At 39.8% G+C, this 18,301-nt stretch overlaps 1 protein-coding gene across 2 annotated transcripts in view; it reads right to left on the bottom strand.

Moving 5' to 3' along the window:
• FAAH (fatty acid amide hydrolase) overlaps nucleotides 1-14,137 on the bottom strand; it is an 811,281-nt gene extending 797,144 nt beyond the window's left edge. For both annotated transcript variants that reach the window (XM_044085911.1, XM_044085912.1), the window contains exon 1: nucleotides 13,882-14,137. In XM_044085911.1, the coding sequence (XP_043941846.1) occupies nucleotides 13,882-14,070 (189 nt within the window). In that variant the 5' untranslated portion in view covers nucleotides 14,071-14,137. The remainder of the gene's footprint in view (nucleotides 1-13,881) is intronic.
• Between the last annotated feature and the right edge of the window lie 4,164 nt (nucleotides 14,138-18,301).

The following is an 18,301-nucleotide window of genomic DNA, read 5'->3' as shown; positions in this document are numbered from 1 at the left end:
TTATAAGGGATCTCAGCTTCTTACTGAGGCTGACCAGGGAGCTCCTCCACTCATGGGATTTTACTCTCTTTTGCAACAGTTTCTTCCTTCTGTGTACAGTTTGTTTATGGCAGGGGACCACCAGATTGGCTTCCTTTTTTTGGAGGAGAGCATCTTGGTTCTGATTGGGATAGCAGGATCCATGCACTCGTGCAAGTGCTTATAGAGTGCATTTGTGTAGGATTCAGCAGTTGTAACTGTATTGTCCATCTGCATGGGTGTCATGAAGTTCACCACTTCTGCCTTAAGAAGCATGACGTTGGCTTTGGAGAAATTTTTTACTGTGGTTACCTTAATGGGGGGTGGGGGCGGGATGTGGATATCAAGGCTGATAAGCTTATGGTTGGATCAGACCAACGAGGAGTTGACTTCAGGTGTGGAACACCGGTCACTCATGCTGGTAATGACTAGGTCTAGGATATTGTTGCCCCTGGTGACGGTGTGGATAAGTTGATCTAGGGCATTGGAGTTTATGAATTCCAGAAAGCATTGAGCTAAGGAGTTGGTACATGAGTAGTTTTCCCAGTTAATGGTGGGGTAGTTGAAGTCGCCCATTATTAGGGTGTTTGGTTGAACCCTAATATTTTCCAGTACATCAAGAAAAGAGGAGTGGGAATCCTGGGGCATGGTGGGGGATCTGTAGCAAGCTACAATTTGGATTGCAGTTTTGCCCAGAGTTAGTTGCACTTCGATAACCTTGGATGCATTATGCTGAGCAACTAGCCTGGAGGTGTGGATATCCTTAATGAATATGGACACAGCTCCGCCTTTGGTGTTTCGTTCCAGGTTACATGGCCAAAAAGTGTGGTATGTGGTATATATACATATATATATATATATATATATATATATATATACACACATACATATACACACACATACACACGCACACACACACACATTATGACATTTTATATATATATATATATATATATATATATATATATATATATATATATTATACACACACATTATAACATTTAATATATATATATATATATATATATATATATATATATAGACACACACACACACACACATATATATATATATATATATATATATATGTGTGTGTGTGTGTGTGTGTGTGTGTATATATATATATATATATATATATATATATATATATATATATATATATATATATATATATATATATATATATATGGGTCCACTTTGTAATTTCAAAATACTGAAATCTCGAATTTTGTATTTTGAAGTCACAGAGTCGAAAACCCAACCACAACACGCAAATTCGAAAACACACAACCGCAAAATTCAAGACCCTGTAATTACGCTACACATACAGTATACTCATAAACATACACAAAACTCCCCCATAATCAAATTCATCTAAACTACATATGTGCCCCCCACACCCCCCTACTTATATATTTTTACTCTGAGATCGCACAAACAGAAACACAAACGAAACTCATACACACATCTTACAGTCCCTCAAACACACACATAACAGTCACAACACACACGTACACACACTAAACCCATAACCAACATACTTACACACACAAACTTACCAATATTAAACCCAAACATCCACATACCATACCATCGGAAGCAGAAATTCAAAATATCTGTGCTTCGGGATTTTGAATTTAGTGCTTCTGCCGAAGGAAGTGTACCGTGACAAAACCCACATACACATAAGATGGGCTGTTTCTCATAACTGTGCATTTTTCTACTGGGTGAAATGTATTGCAGTAAGAATAAATGACATCTTGCCTAGTTTTAGTATTTGAAGCACATTATTTAATGTTACTTTGAAATTCCCGTATGCAGTGAGCCATCTCTTTCTTACAATCATGGATACATGGTGATCAAAGTGCAGTTCAATTTCTATATTGGTTCCCAGGTCCCTAACTTCTGTATCAGTTTTCATTGATGGGTTGTTCATGTGATAGTTACAGAATACTTCCTGTTTGCTGAAGGATACTGTTTCTTGGCATCTAGTTTTAATTATTGGTTTTGAGACCAGCTATTGGTTTGGGAAAGGCCCACTTGGAGGATCTTGATGTCCTCTGGGGTTGTAGATGTGGGTATGAGATATGGGAAGGTAGGAGGGGAAATGAGGGTGAAGTTAGAGCTACATTTATCATGTAGTAGATTGGTTATGTCCTCTTAGTCTGAGTATGTGATATTATTTACAATTAGCTCTACACAGTGCTAGCCATTGTTTGTAAGGCTTCTAACATACTTATAGAAGGTATTGTGGTAGTCTTTTCCTCATGGGGCAATTTTTACCTCATATCTGTCTTTGGTTGATTTGATCAGGGTTCATAGTTCCCTGTTCATTTTAGGGATCACTTTTTTCTTTTCTTACAGACTTTGTTTATTTTTGGGTTTCACCACAGGGGTTTATTTTTGAATTTGTCATTGGTTTATTTTTGAATTTGGTATTGTATTCCTTCAGAAGGGCAGATGCATCTGTGCAGCTATTCACATGTGCTTAAGCAGTGGGATCATCAAGTTGAAGGGGATGTTGAATTTAGTCAAGACCTCAGTTTCAATAGATTAGAATTGGCATAATTTCTGAATACTGAGGTACTGGAAGAAGTTCCTGGCTTCAGTCTTAAGGCAAAAGTGTCTAACGTGTGATCCAATTTGAGCAGGGAGGGAGTTACAATTGGCAAGGAGCAAAGCTGTCCCATATTGGTGAAGACAAAGACCAGGATTTTATTGCCCCTGGAGTGTAATCTAATCAATCCAGAGAGTTTGCATGGATGAATTTGAGTCCTGACATACATGTTAGGGGATGTATACCTCTCCCATTTGATGGAGGGGTAGCTGAAGTCCCCTAGGAGAATGATGTTTGGATTAATGCATGGGGACTCCACAATAGTTAGGTAGGAGTTATGGGCTGAGGGGGGGGGGGGCATACAGGGGTCCTGTAATTAACTATGACATGATAAGGAGTTTTGTTAATGGTTGGATATGGAGGAGATCAGTTTGTTATCTGGCTAGATGGAGGCAGAGTTTTTTTTTTTTTTTTTACATAAGTGAAGACACTGCCACCTAGCACTGAGCAGCATTCTATCATCTCCAAGGATGATGTCACAATACCAACAGAAAACGGCTGGCTTTAATAACGGGTTAGCTACTGGTGTCATTCCAAGGGGGTCCAATATATGTCAGCCTGACAGAACATGACTGACAGGCCAAGGTGCTTTGCCAAGGATAGTCTTCACCTGTCACCACTAGGTTTTCAGATAGTTGCAAAAACATTGTCCACCCCTATAGTGGCTTTTTTAGGCAATGCCAAACAGACAAACCTTCCAACATATCAAAATCTACACAGGACAAGCTAAACGTATACTGCTGAATGCTTTGAGTCTCAACAAAAGATACACTCCCTGGTAGCAATCGTCACCCTGGAGAATGCTGACTTCTGTGCAGTTACTGAGACATGGCTAAAAGCCATGGAAAGCACTTCAGCAGTACAAGGCTATAATGCCTTTCACACATTGCAACCACCCACTGGACATGAAAGGAGAAAAGGTGGAGGTGTATCCATCTACATAAATGATAAGCACACATCAAGACTGGTCAAACAATATGGCATGCTTGTGCTACTCCATGTCCAGCTAACCAGAAAAAAAAATTCCTTATTATATCCTTACTAGCTACCGGTTCCCCTGCATGAACCAGGAACTCATACCTGAATTTACTAAAATAACTTATCATTCAGCCCAATACCACATTCAATGGTGATTTCAACTACCCCTCCATTAACTGGGAAGCATAATTGACCACTAACATGCAGGCTCAAAGATTTCTAGACTTTGTCAATGCAAATAACCTGGAGCAGCTATTCTGCATTCCCACTAGGTATACAAATATCATAGACCTGATACTCACAAATATGGGAAAGCGTTGCATCCCCTAAGTGTAATGTCCTCACTGGTTAGAGCAGATCACAAAGTGGTCTCCTTTGAAATAAAAATAACAGTAGAATCCACACCTAACCCCAAAACGTTTAAGAACTTTTCTAAGGCGAACTACCTCCTTTTAAGTGATGACATAGCTAATTTCCAAGCTTCCTCAAACCCAGAAAACACAGAAGCCTATGGGGAGGCATACACAAAAAAAAACGGTATAACATATAAACAACTGCATGGAAATAGCTGTAACATACTGAAATCAGCCTAGGACATACCACAAAAACAAGCCACCCTGGTGGACCCCTACTATAAATAGGTTATTCAACAAAGAAAGAAAATCCTATTTAGAACTAAGACAGAATGTACACAACAGTGCAAAAAAAATCTCATTAGTCTAAAAAAGCAAATCATGGGACTAGTCAAGTCTTCAAAAGCAAATTTTGAGACAAAAACATCCTCCCAAGCTATCCCAGGATGCATCTTAAATAACTTGAAACAGGACCAATCAGGCCTACTAAGATCTCTGTTTAACCACAGCCTCCAGACTGGATTTGTCCCTTAGAGTGGAGGACAGCAATAAACATTCATCTGCATAAAGGGGGACCATCAAGAGACCCAAGAAATTACAGACCCATAAGGTTGACTAGTCTTATATGCAAGGCCATGGAAAGAATAATCACAGACCTAATAAATAACAACATAGGAAACCTCCAAACACTGGACCCAACCCAGTTTGACTTTGTGAAGGACAGGTCATGCCTAATCAATTTGGTGGACTTCTTAGAAAAAGTCACTTGGGCAATTGATGAGAGTAAAACAGTGTATACTGCCAACATTGACCTGGCTAAGGCATTTGAATACAATTCCCTACTCGAGTATTGCAGATAAACCCACAAAACTGGGCCTAAATCCCTACATCACCAGATGGGTAGCTAAATGGTTCATGGACAGGGCACATGTTGTTAGACAGGGAGAATCCAGATCCAACAAGAGACCAGTTATTATTGGTGTACCACAAGGCTCAGTGCTAGAGCCTCTGCTGTTTGGAATATACTTCTCTGAAGTCAAGGCTAACACAAAATCCTTTGGTTGACTAAGTTTGCCGATGACTGCAAACTAGGGGCAATCAGTGAACCTCCCCAGTGATGTAGATATCCTTCAAAAGGGTCTGACTCAGACAAATGACTGGTGGCAGAGCCATGGTCTAAAACTAAAAGCAAAAAATGCATAATCATACCCTTTTGGAAGTCAAATACCCTTGCAAATTACATTAATAACACACCTCTAAGAGTGGACTCAGGTGAGAGATCTTGGTAGAGATAGATAGTACCCTGAACTTTGACCACTATGTGTCCACAGTGGTGAGGAAGTCCTTATATGTGGCACAGCTTATAAGTAAAGGCATAGTATCCAGATCCAAGGAAGTTATAGTTGCACTGTATTTGGCCCTCATCAGACCAATAATCAAGTACAATGCACCTTTCGGCATGTATTTGTTCAGGCACTTGCAACTTGAGCAGCCTCAGAAATTCCTTACTTATTTACAAAAAAAAAAAAAAAACAGGGTGTAAACAACATGTCACAAGTAGATCAACTAAAAGCCCAAACCCTTTACTCTGTCTCCTGCTGACCATTAAGGGGTGATCTATGCCTAGCCTATAAGGCATTCTCAAATCCAGGCATAATAGAACAGTTACACATTCACAAGACAAACTGCTTGAGGGCCACCCAATCTAAGGATCTAAACCTGGTCTGTGACATGAACAAAACATGCTGGAGAGATAGATATGTGTCTCAGAGATTTCCCCTTCTCTGAAACAGACTTCCTATTCATGTAAAGAAGAGCCCTTCCCTGACCCATTCCAAGCGCAGTTTGGATCAATGGATAGGGAATCGTAAATTCACTCCTAGGATGCAGCCCATGTCCCTTATGGACAGGTGCAAGTCTGCAAAATACTCAAACACATAGGAACAAACCTAAGCCATCCTCTATCCCTTAGGGATCTAAAATTGGGTAAACTTTAATTAACAATGGTAGGCTTGTAAGGGGTCTTGAGCCATTAACCTAGTAATCTTCTGTGAACCTATGAACTTTAGTGTCTTCAGCTAGTGCAGTAGGCATAAATGTGTGGCAAGTGATGAAACCCTGCACTGATGGGGGTCTCTCAATGATTGAACTAGATGTATGTAAACATACCTACAGTGGTGTTATCCAGGATAAGGAGTGCTTGTAGGAAGCGGAGTTTTTTTTTTTTTTTTTTTGTTAAGGCTCCTAGAGTTAAGCAGTCAGATCTTTATGTTACCTGTATTCTGTTTAGTTTTGTTAGAAGCTTTTAAGGACTGACATTGTCTAAAAAAGGCACTATGGGGTGGACAAAGTTTTAACCACTGTACAAAAGCCTTGGGGGAAGAGGTGCAGACCATACCTAGCAGAGCATTAGGATTATCTATCTCCTCCCAGTATTAGTATTTAACAGATGTGCGTGTGTGTTTTAGTATTTAAGAGATGTGTCATGTGTGTGTGTTTTAGTATTTAAGAGATGTGTGTGTGTTTTAGTATTTAAAAGATTAGTTATAAAAAAACTAAATCAGTACTTTAGTTTATTTAAAACCAGTTCTACCAGTTTATAAATAAAAAAGCACTGCTGATAATTATGAGCTGTCACACAAAATTTTAAGAAACCTCTGCCCTCTTCTTTATAACTGACAGCACACATTAAACACAGTCTGAATATCTTTCATGCAATGTTTTACCACAAATGTAAAAACAGTTTACTTGTTTTGGAGATATAAGTATGGTTATTTACTGATCAAAACAAAATTACATGAACTGTTCATGTGCTGTGCAAGTTGCTTATGTGCTGTGCAATCAATTTTTTTATTTTTTTTGTGCCCCCCCCAAGACCTTTCCCAATGGTTACTGATTCCTTGCCCAACTGACCCATACATAGAGCAGAAGCCAGGTAATTCTGGTGTAGTTCAGAGCCTTATGTCATATTCATTCCTGCCCATAAATTCATGTCAGTCTTCCATTTCACAGCAAGAACTAGGCAGTAGGGAGCAGGCTGGCTTGCTGGTCCTGGGAGGCAGTCAACATTCTCCCTATGGGAGCAGTACTTCATGCCTTTGTATCTCCTCTAAGCCTAAAATCACTGCCTCCAAAAAGTAAAGGTGCCGCTGCTTGCTAGTTTCCCTTTCAGCTACTTACTGCAGATGCACTATGATAGTGTGAACTTGGCCAACTTGAAATTCCATTGGTTGAACAACTAGCGCTCTTGCAGTGTCACCCAAGTGGCAAGCCACAATCACCTTCCCCCAGTACAGGCATGATGACAGCAGCACTTACTCCCACTCTCCCTGGGCATCTCCTCCAGGCACCTGAGACACTAATGTCTCTAATGTCTCTCAGGTTACCTGTAACATAGTCGGGGCTTTATAACCATTACCCCATAGAGCTGACTATCTCAGCTGAATTTTTTTGCAGTACATAACATTCTTGCTTATGTTGTTCTGTACTGTTTGTCAAAGAGACATGACTAAAAATGCATTATCAATTGTTTGCCAAACATACGGAAAAGACAGTATGATTAAAAAAAAGTTCCTTTTTTCTCAGTTGTGTGATCTCAGATTTAATATATGTAAGTGTGTGAGGGTAAAACCCTCTACATTAGGAGTGAAGACCCCCTACAAAAATGATTACAGCTAATGTTTTGTAGGGTTTATTTTAATGTTTTTTTTTTCCCTTTGGGACGAGAGTTGGGATCTCTAGTAAATCAGTTTAAACAAGCTATATATATACAAACTACTCCACAAACTAAAACCTTCCTCACTAGGAGTAGACCAACTCCTAATGAGATGGTACACAATGTCTTCATTTCATCCACAGATATCTGAAAAAGAATATGTAAGTTGGCAGTCTTTTAATTGCCTTTGACATTAAATGGTGGCATTTTAATGTTTAATTCCTGCTAATGGATTACCATATGAAAAAACTGTTGAGCTTGGTTGCTTCTGTTCTTCATAAAATCTGTGGTTTCTGTATTTTTGTGCCCTTGCAAAACCAGTAGTGCATTGATGTGGTGGTAGCAGTGTTGCCTGACAGCTACATGTTCTTTGGTTTGATTTTTGGCTGGGGTGCCTTACCTACTAAAAGTTAGCTTTTGTTCCAAGTCAGACGTTCCTGGTTAACAAATGTTAAAAATGACACGCATTTGAATATCAGACTTCATATTCTTCAGAAAGTGCATGGTAACACAAAAGCTTTTATTCTAGCAATTTTCTAAGTGTATAAGATGGTTATTTAAAATTTGTCCCAATTTTTGGGACTGTATTCCCCCATTATTGGCTTCATCCAGGTTTTGTGCTAAGGTTGAGAGCTATGGTAAGAACTGAATGTGTTTGGGGGCAGGGGGCTATATTCCCCCATTAATAGCTTTGTCCAGTTGTTTTTTGCTAAGAGGTTGATGAGAGCTATGGTGAAAACTGAATTCACTGAATGTTTGGGGGCTGTATTTAACCATTATTGGCTTTGTTCAGGTGTTTTGTGCTAAGAGGTTGACAGCTGTGCTATGGTGAGAACTGAATTCACTAGATGGTAGCCATTTAAGTTTCCGTCTTCCTCTTTCACAAAACAGCTTATTTGGCATAGTGGTATGTTGCTCTGTTTTGCACAGGGTCCCCTGGGTTCAAGACGTGGCAGTGAAATGTATGGTGGTAATGCAGCATTTTATTCTAGCAACTTTCCAACATTATACAAACAATGTTTAAAATGTGTCCCTGGTTTTTGGCCTTTTGCCCCCCCCCCAATAAATTTTGGCTTTTTCCAGATTTCTTGTGCTGCAAAGTTCAGAGATACAGCTGAGTGTCAAGTAGATTTTACAAGGAGCTGAGAGCTGCAGGGGAACAAAAGTTTAGTGCTGCTTATGCTTAGTCTGCTTGCATTGTTAATAGCACAACAGCTAGTGTACTTGCTTTTGATGCTCAAGGTTGTGGGTTCTACTCCCACAGTAGATAGATGCATTGCTGATACTGTACTGAGTTATAAAAGGGGTGGATGCTGCAGTCCTTTTTGGCAAAGATACCTTGTAACTATAAACCTGTTATCAGTTTGCTATCCATTCCCTATTGCGGTATTACTAGCTTATCATTTTTTAATGCATGCAACATAGGCAATTTATTCTTCGAGGGCAACAGGCACTTTATTGTAGATGAAACAAAGTTGTTTGCTAGCAGCAACCTCTTTATTAGTTACAGATTTCTTTAATGTGGATTTTACTACTACAGAGATTGTGCATATTTACTGATACTGGTGGACTATAGAAGGTTGAGTAGACTTTTTATGATGGAAATGTTCTAAATTGGGCAGTTTTGTCATTTGGTGTATGCATTTTGTTTCATTGTTTACTGGAAAAATGCTCAAAACAATAAATTTAAAATGCCCTCTAACAACGTACTATATTGTACAAGGAATATAATGTAATGCAGTCGGGAAGGTGTATCAAAGAGCATGTGTATGTTTCATGTTCAAGGGGCCTATGATTTTGAAAATAGCCCAAAGTTAATCTTTATCTGCCACTGGCAAAATGTATTTTCTTTGAATGTGGGTTTCAATGCTGTTTCAATACATGTGAGTTTCAAAGGCAGAGAAGTTTTAATGCTAAGTCTATTTTCATTGTGAGACTGCATTGCTTTGTTTAACAGATCTCTATTAGGGTTTGTGCTGTAAAATGCAAAATAAAACTTTCAAATGAAATCTAAATCATCGCAGAAGTAAAGCAGTATGCACATTACAGTGCTTATGGTAAATGGGGCAAAATAACCAAGGAATGCGACATTGGAATGGCTGCAGGGGGGAGGCTCCAGTCGACCATGATTTTGTGAGGGGGGGAGGGTAGCAATCTCAGACAGCCCCGGTTGAACTATACCTCTCAGTTGTCCATATTTTTGCAGAATGAATAGATATTTGCTTCTTATTTTTGGTTTGTTCCTCATACAATTTTTGATTTTCTAGCAAATAATTTAGGAATGAAGTCACTAAATGACAGACATTGAGTTTCAGATGTCATAACCTTCAGAAAAATGTATGCTAATGCAAGACCTGCTATTCTATCACTTGTCTTAAGTTTATACAAGAACAATTTTTAGTAGTGTTTGTATGTTCCCCCAGTATTTGGCCTTGTCCAGATTTCCTGCATTAAGAGGTTGAGAGGAATGTGTAAATCGCTTTGTAGAATTAGGAATATCCAAACCTCTCCATTGTCCCCAATTTTGGCTCAAAATGTTGATCTCCCCTAATAATCCCTCCTCAAAATGGCAATTTTGGAAGAAAATGTGATTGAAGTCTCCTAGAATAATGGTGTTGGCTTAATGCATAGGGACACCATATTAGTTAGGTAGGAGATATGGACTGATGGGGTACATAGAGAGTTAGGTATGACACAGTAAGGAGTTTTGTTAATGCTAAGTTGGATGTAGAGGAATTCCACGTCATTATCTCACCTAGCAAGTCTGGAGATGAATTGTTCTTTAAGAATATGTAGACACCATCACCCTTTCATCTAAGGTGGTAGGCCTGAACTTGTGGCAGGTATTGAAATCCCGCATTAAAGGAGTGCTGTCATCGGTCTTGAACTAGGTCTCTGTGATGATGCATATATAGATGTTTTCCAGGGGAAGCAGTGCTTGTAAGGAGTGGGCTTTTTAGCTTAGGCTCTGAAAAGGAAATTGGTTATTTTCTAATTCATGTAGCTATAAAATTCAGTATAAAAACTGTAACAGTTTCTGAATGCAAATACACTATTTATTAAAGTAGCATCATGGTAGGGAGTACTTCAGTACAGAGAGATTCAACTATATACATAGACATGAGTTCCTTTATACCTTTCTGTCAAAAACAAACACACACCATGGTCACACAGAGTTTAAAGTTGTAACTTTGAAAAAAAACTATTTATGTATTTCTTGCACTAAGAAGTTGAGGTGTGTGTGACAGATTCAGAGAGAGAGAGAAATGCCCTAGTTAGATCTAACATTTGGAATTTATTTTCAAGTGCATTTTCAAGGAACTGTGAGCTTCAAGGGAAGCAAAGGTTACTGCTGCTCATGCTAAGTCTGCTTAAAATGTGCAACTGTTTTGTTTAGCAAATGGTATCATTATTGTGGTATAGAATTTTAAAGCAGTGTTAGGACAGTGGGTAGCATCTTGATGCAGAGGGCTGTAGGTTCTATTCATACAGCATGTACATTTGTATTTTAAGGGGGGTATGGTACTGCTGTTCTTAGTATGTCCTCCTTTGGATGAGACACCTAATAACTATGAACCTGTTTTTCAGCCTGCCACCCATTCCCTATTGCAATATACCAACTTACCATTTATTTTAATGTAGCACAGGCAATTTATTCTTCAAGGGCAACAGGCACTGAATTTGTAAATGAAACACTGAAATATAAAGTTTTTTCTAGCAACAACCTCTTCATTGGTTTCAGATCTCTTTAATGTGGAATTATTCAGATGACTTTTACTTCTGCAGAGATTCTGCATATTGATTGATATTGGTGGATTGTATGACAGACGTTTGAGTGGCCCTTTATGGTTGAAATGTTCTGAATTGGGCAGGTTGTCATTATTGGTTCATATGATTTGTTTCATTGCTTAAAGGAAAAATGCTCAGAACTATAAATTTAAAACACACTCTAACAAGTGGTGCTGTATTATACAAGGGATATAATTCAATTATTATGTAGTATAATTAATACAGTCAGGAAGGTGAATCAAGTAACTTTTGCATGGTTCTAAAAATGTGTGCAAGGAGCCTATGATTTGGAAACAGGCCAAAGGTAAACATACCCTGCCACTGGCCAGATGCATGTTCATTGAATGTGGGTTTCGAAGCTGTTTCAGTGAATGTGGGTTTCAAAGGTAGAGAAGTTTTAATGCTGTTTGATTTCATTGTAAGACTATTGCTTTGTTTAGGTTTAGTAAATGTCTATCAGTGTTTGTGCTATAAAATTTGAAATAAAAGTTGTAAATGAAATCCAGATATCTGTAATCATTGTAGAAGTAAAGCATAAAACAGTATGCACACTGAGAGATTTGAACAGTGTCTATGACAATGGGGAGAAATAACCAAGTAATGGAACACTGGAATGGCTACGTGGGTGGGGGGTGGCAGCAGAGGGGGTGGGGCTGCATGGGCGGGGCTTGGGTTTGCACCCCCCTGCAAAAAATCCTGCGGGCTCCCTTGCTCACAAATATAATTCCACCTTGTATCCTAGACAAACTTGAATGCAAACTGTTATTCTTTTTACTTATTATGCTGTGTTATGTCTATAACTGTATGTAATAATATTGTTGTTGTCTTTCGGCTTTTCCCGGTTAGGGGTCACCACAGCGGAACTCCGGTCCGCTAATGATTAGCAGTAGATTTTCATAAACGCTGAGGTGCCAGCTCAACGTTCAACCTTCAACAAAGGCACGTCCATTTAAGCATGTCTTTCGAACGCCCACCCAACTATGGGGAGGACATGCAGACTCCACACAGAAGGCAATCCCCGCACTCCAGCCAAGAATCGAACGGGAGAACCTCTTGCTGTGAGGCAACAATGCTACCGCTGCACCACCATGGAATATATTAAAGTTAAATTGTATTTTTCTGTAATATAATGTAATGTGTACATACAACAGTAAGCTGTCAAAATGTCTGTATTTTGTGTGGAGCTTTTCTTCCCAGGCCTCCAGTGAAAATGGGTCTCTGACCCAGATGGACTTTCCCAGTGAACAAATGTCAATAAATAAATAAAAAAATAATTTCTTAGCTCTTCTCACTATTTAGCTAGACTTAATTCCTTTATACTCAGAGAATGGAAAGGGATTTTTTTCTAACTGACCATAGACAAGAACTTTTAAAACTCCATGAAAAAAAGTTTAAAGCAAAATAAAATGTAAAATAAACAAACTGTAATGTAATAAGAGTCCTGATCTAAGCATCCTGCATGTTGAACTGTATTATTTGTTGAAGTATATTATTTTTGGTTAGACAATGGGCAAACTGTACATCAATACCCCAAATGAAGAATGAGCGTTGTCCAGCAGGGTATAATGTACAAGTAATGCCCGGTGAAAAACGAGTCTGCTTCTTCACAGCAGCTTATCACACCACCGTGGAGCTCGGACTTGAGAAAACTGAACAGCCACCATCACTTTACACTTGCTAAACAGCATTTTTGCTGTTTACCAAGTGCAAAATATATAAAAAGAAGACAAAAGTTGTGTGTGTGTGTGTGTGTGTGTGTGTGTGTGTGTGTGTGTGTGTGTGTGTGTGTGTGTGTGTGTGTGTGTGTGTGTGTGCACACACACACAGACATGTACATTATATATATTTATTATATATATATATATATATATATATATATATATACACACACACATATAGAAACACACATATGTACATTACATATATATATATATATATATATATATATATATATATATATATATAAACATACATACACATACCCACTTTATTAGCTACAGCAAAAGTCTCTTACCCACAGACAGACACACACACACACACACACACACACACACACACACACACACACACACACACACACGTGCACAAGTTTATGTATCTGTATGTGAGAAATAAAGCATATTTACCCTTGTCCTTGTGACCCAGTTCATGTCTGAGAAGGACCAGTTAAGAAATAAATTACAATAAATTCTGATTCTGATGCAGTGATATTGTATTAAGCAGCTAATAATAGTAGATCTAGCTATGGCAAGCAAAGGGTCAAAGTGCGGAGTCAAGTGACCACTGCCTACGTAAAGCCTGCAGCTAAGTGAATATTACAGCAAGCACAGCTACCTACCTACATACAAAGTTAACTTCAGACAACTACTTCATAAGGAGATCTGCTGCTCACACAATAAAAAGCCACCAACCTCTTCTTTAACCTGCTGAACTGCCTGCTCCATTTGTTGCAGGGCTCGTTTTCTCTCTGCTCTAGCCACCTCTATTTTCTGCTTTGTTTTTCTTTGCTGTATCCATTTCACTAGCAGACATGTCACCACAGAGCCAGCAGTTATAACAAACACTCCAGCAAGTACATCTGTCACATTCTCCTGCAACATTTTGACACTTTATGTCCAGTACTGGAAAAGCTATTAAATACACAGCTGCAAAGCCTTACAGAGTGGATGAATAAAAATCCTGGACTGGATTAGACCATACAGAGTGGAAGCATAAAATCTTGGACTGGATTCGACCACTTTCATGGAGAAGTTGGAGAACTATGTGTGAAGCCTTTTTAAAGATTTCAGATGCATTTTAAAATCATAAAGGTAACATATCTGTAGCTGAAAGGAATTGCATCAGCAAAGAAAATACTCTCTACAACAAGGAAAGGAAGGTACTGTAATAAAGGACTGTTTACTCCCTTAACGTAGAGGCAGTGATCAGGAATGGCTGTTAATCCAGATACTGCTGCTCCACACCTTTTGAAAACTCATTCCTTATATAACAACATGGGAGGAGGTTTAAGGTATCATACAAAACTCTGGCTTAAATGTCCATTTTGCAGTGGTTAATTGCTTCAGGAATCTGAATTACATATATACTAAAGTTATGTTTTAACCATAAAGACAGATCTGTATGAAGATTTATCTTCTGTAATCCAAGACTGATGCTGCAGACATTTAGATCACCCTACAGAAAAAAGTTCCAAGGCTGCCTTTCATCCTCCTGTATCATATCATGCATCACACATTTCTTACTCTTAAGTTCATCAGTACATGGTACTGAGCTAACAGAAGAAGAAGAAGAAACACTAGGAAGAAAAGGAGAGAGGGATTGTTACCAAAGACATACCTTCCCTTTAAAGAACTGGCATTGGGATAAGTGCATTAACTTTCATACTGAATAAGAGGCCCATCTTCAGTAATATTTAGGCAGAGTCCTGAGCTGATCTTCCAAGCATTGGAACATAGCTCAGACAACACTACTCCTGAAATAAAAACCTGGACCTGAAAATAATATCCAGCAGATAGTGCCTCACAAAAATGTAAAGGAAGACAAGTTGCATATGCACAGATGTCGGGGGGGGGGGGGTCAATAAAGCTTATACGGTCATTTTTCACCATGTGATATTTTCAGATTCTGTGTAGCGGCATGCACTCCTGTGTAAACAAGGTAAATACCGTGGCATGCTAATTACAACATAAGTAGCTGAATTGTATGCTAATCAAGCAAACCAACACAGAGCAATTCAACAAGCTCTAAAGCAACTGTGTAGAATCCGTGCTGGTGTTTCCCATGTATTTGAAAACTTGTCAAATACAGCCACAGAAAGGAGTCTACATGGACAGAAGAGCAAGTAAATATTGTTAGATTTGTACATAACTGACCTTAAAATGTGACAGCAGACACATAATTACAGTTCCATACAGGATGAATGCAACAAAAGGAGAGTAACAATAGCAACATATCCTTTTTAAGTGCCATGACATAAATACAGCTTCACTCCTCCACCCCCCAAATGAAGTTTACACTTTTAACTAATGCAGACACCTAAAAGTGTAAACCCCATGAAACAGACCATTCATAGTGGCATGTAAGCATGCGCAGTATGTAGCTGGTGAAATACAGGTGTATTTCTCAAAAAGAGTACTCATCTCTGCAGATATACAGCAAAGTAATACCCTCCCTTGTGTGTTTAAAATTCAACTCCCCTTCAGTTTCCCTGGTTACATGGTTGCCAACCATGTAGATTCAGGGTTGTCAGCAAAATGAAGATGCAAGTGAAGTCTGAACTCATTGTTTGTGTCTTTCGGCTTATCCCGGTTAGGGGTCGCCACAGCGGAACTCCGGTCCGCTAATGATTGGCAGTAGATTTTTACGTACTGGCTTGCCGGGCCTAATGCACAGCCTTCAATGAAGGAACACCCATTCACGCATGTCGCCACACAGAAGACGCTCTAACTGAGAATCGAACAGGCAACGTCTAACTGTGAAGCGACAATGCTACCGCAGCACCACCACCCGCAGTGAGGTCTGAACTCATTTGAATTGCTAAATTCCAATAAATTGGAACCATATAGGGATGTTCACATATTGTAGGCACTCCCTCAGTGTTTGTTTTCAATGGATGGTAACAGTGAATGATGAGGTTAGACTTACAGAGGTATACATGTAGGTCTGTGAAGGGTGAAAATTCACATAAGTAGTGCAAAATTCACACGTTGTGTAGACGTTGTGAGACGATGAGGTCTGCGGTGGGAGTGACAGATGCATTTAAGGTGGAGGTGGATTACATCAAGGATCAGCTCTGAGCCCTTTCTTATTTGTAATGGTGATGGAAGGTTGACAGACGAGATCAGACAGAAGTCCCCGTGGACTATGATGTTTGCAGATGACATTGTGAGCTGTAGTGAGAGTAGGGAACAGGTGGAGGAGACCCTGGAGAGGTGGAGATATGCTCTAGAGAGAAGATAAATGAAGGTCAGCAGGTCTAAGATAGAATATATGTGTGTGAATGAGAGGGAGGATAGAGGAATGGTGAGGATGCAGGGAGTAGAGGTGGCGAAGGTGAATGAGTTTAAGTACTTGGGATCAACAGTTCAGAGTAATGGTGAGTGTGGAAGAGAGGTGAAGAAGAGAGTACAGGCAGGATGGAATGGGTGGAGAAGAGTGTCAGGAGTGATTTGTGACAGACGAGTACCAGAAAGAGTGAAAGGGAAGGTCTACAAGAGGGTAGTGAGACCAGCTATGTTATATGGGTTGGAGACAGTGGCATTGACAAAAAGGCAGGAGTCAGAGCTTGACGTGGCAGAGTTGAAGATGTTGATTTGCACTGGGTATGATGAGGATGGACAGGATTAGGAATAAGTATATTAGAGGGTCAGCCCAGGTTGGAAGGTTTGGAGACAAAGCCAGAGAGGCAAGATTACGTTGGTTTGGACATGTGCTGAGGAGGGATGCTGAGTATATTGGGAAAAAGATGCTAAGGATGAAGCCGCCAGGTAACAGGAAAAGAGGAAGGCCTAAGATAAGGTTTATGGATGTGGTGAGAGAGGACATCCAGGTGGTTGGTGTGACAGAGCAAGATGCAGAGGACAGGAAGAAATGGAAACAGTTGATCTGCTGTGGCGACCCCTAATGGGAGCAGCCGAAAGAAGAAGTGTCACATAGTTCACAACACCAGTGTGCCACCCAGCAACAGCCCCTAAGGCAAGACAATGTACCTAACACTTTAGTCATAGGTGACTCTATAGTCCGGCACACTGATGTCCCTCTCACCAGGTTGAATAAGGAGAAAATTACAGTCAGCTGCCTGTCGGGTGCCAGGATCCACCACATAATGCATGCACTCAAGTCACTCCACAACAAGTACAAATATGACTCTGTCATTGTCCATGATGGAGTGAATGACTTGAGACGTACCTCCCTGCACTACATGAAAAGAGACATGGAAGAGCTCTCGGATCATGTGGCCCAGGCAGGTATGACCCTAGCCCTGAGTAGCATCCTGCCTTCGCCCAGAATGATACCACAATATAAGGATAAAATGATTGACTTCAACAATTGGCTAAGCTTATGGTGTCATTCAAAGGGGATCCAGTATCTGTCTGCCTGGGATGACATGATTGACAGACCACGATGCTTTGCCAGAGATGGTCTGCACCTGTCACCCCTGGGATTCAGGTTACTGGCTAAGGCTCTTGCCACCCCTATAGTGCCTTTTTTAGGCAAACTTCAAAGGACAAAACCACCACCGTAGCAGGTACAAGCATGCAAAATCTGAAGGTAATGCTACTCAATGCTAGAAGTCTAAACCTCAAAATGCACTCTCTCGAGGCACTCCTAAAAATGGAGAACATCGATATCTGTGCAGTAACTGAGACCTGGTTCAAAGCTCCAGAGAGCACCCCTGCAATACCAGGCTACAACTCTTACCACACTTTTCAGCCACCAACCCAGGACCGAAACACTAAAGGTGGAGGAGTGTCAATATTCACCAAGGATATTCACACCACCAGGCTAGTTGGCCAACACAATGTGTCTGAAATTCGCCAAGTGCAACTAACACTAGGTAAGACTGCAATCCAAATTGTAGCTTGCTACAGATCCCCCACCATACCCCAAGATTCTCACTACACCTTTCTAAACATACTGGAAAATATTAAGATAGAACCAAACACCCAAATACTGGGTGATTTTATCTACCCTGCCATTAACTGGGAAAACTACTCATGTCCCAACACCTTTGCTGCGGTTCTTGGAATTCATAAATTCCAATGCCCTGGATCAACTAATCCATAGTCCCACCAGGGGCTCCAATATCCTAGACCTGGTCATTACCAACAT

This window comes from Protopterus annectens, chromosome 10.part0 (genome assembly GCF_019279795.1).
Source record: "Protopterus annectens isolate FY-2018-M chromosome 10.part0, PAN1.0, whole genome shotgun sequence".
Taxonomy (NCBI): domain Eukaryota; kingdom Metazoa; phylum Chordata; order Ceratodontiformes; family Protopteridae; genus Protopterus; species Protopterus annectens.
Note: the sequence above shows the minus strand (reverse complement) of the source record. Positions and strands in the feature narration are given on the sequence as shown.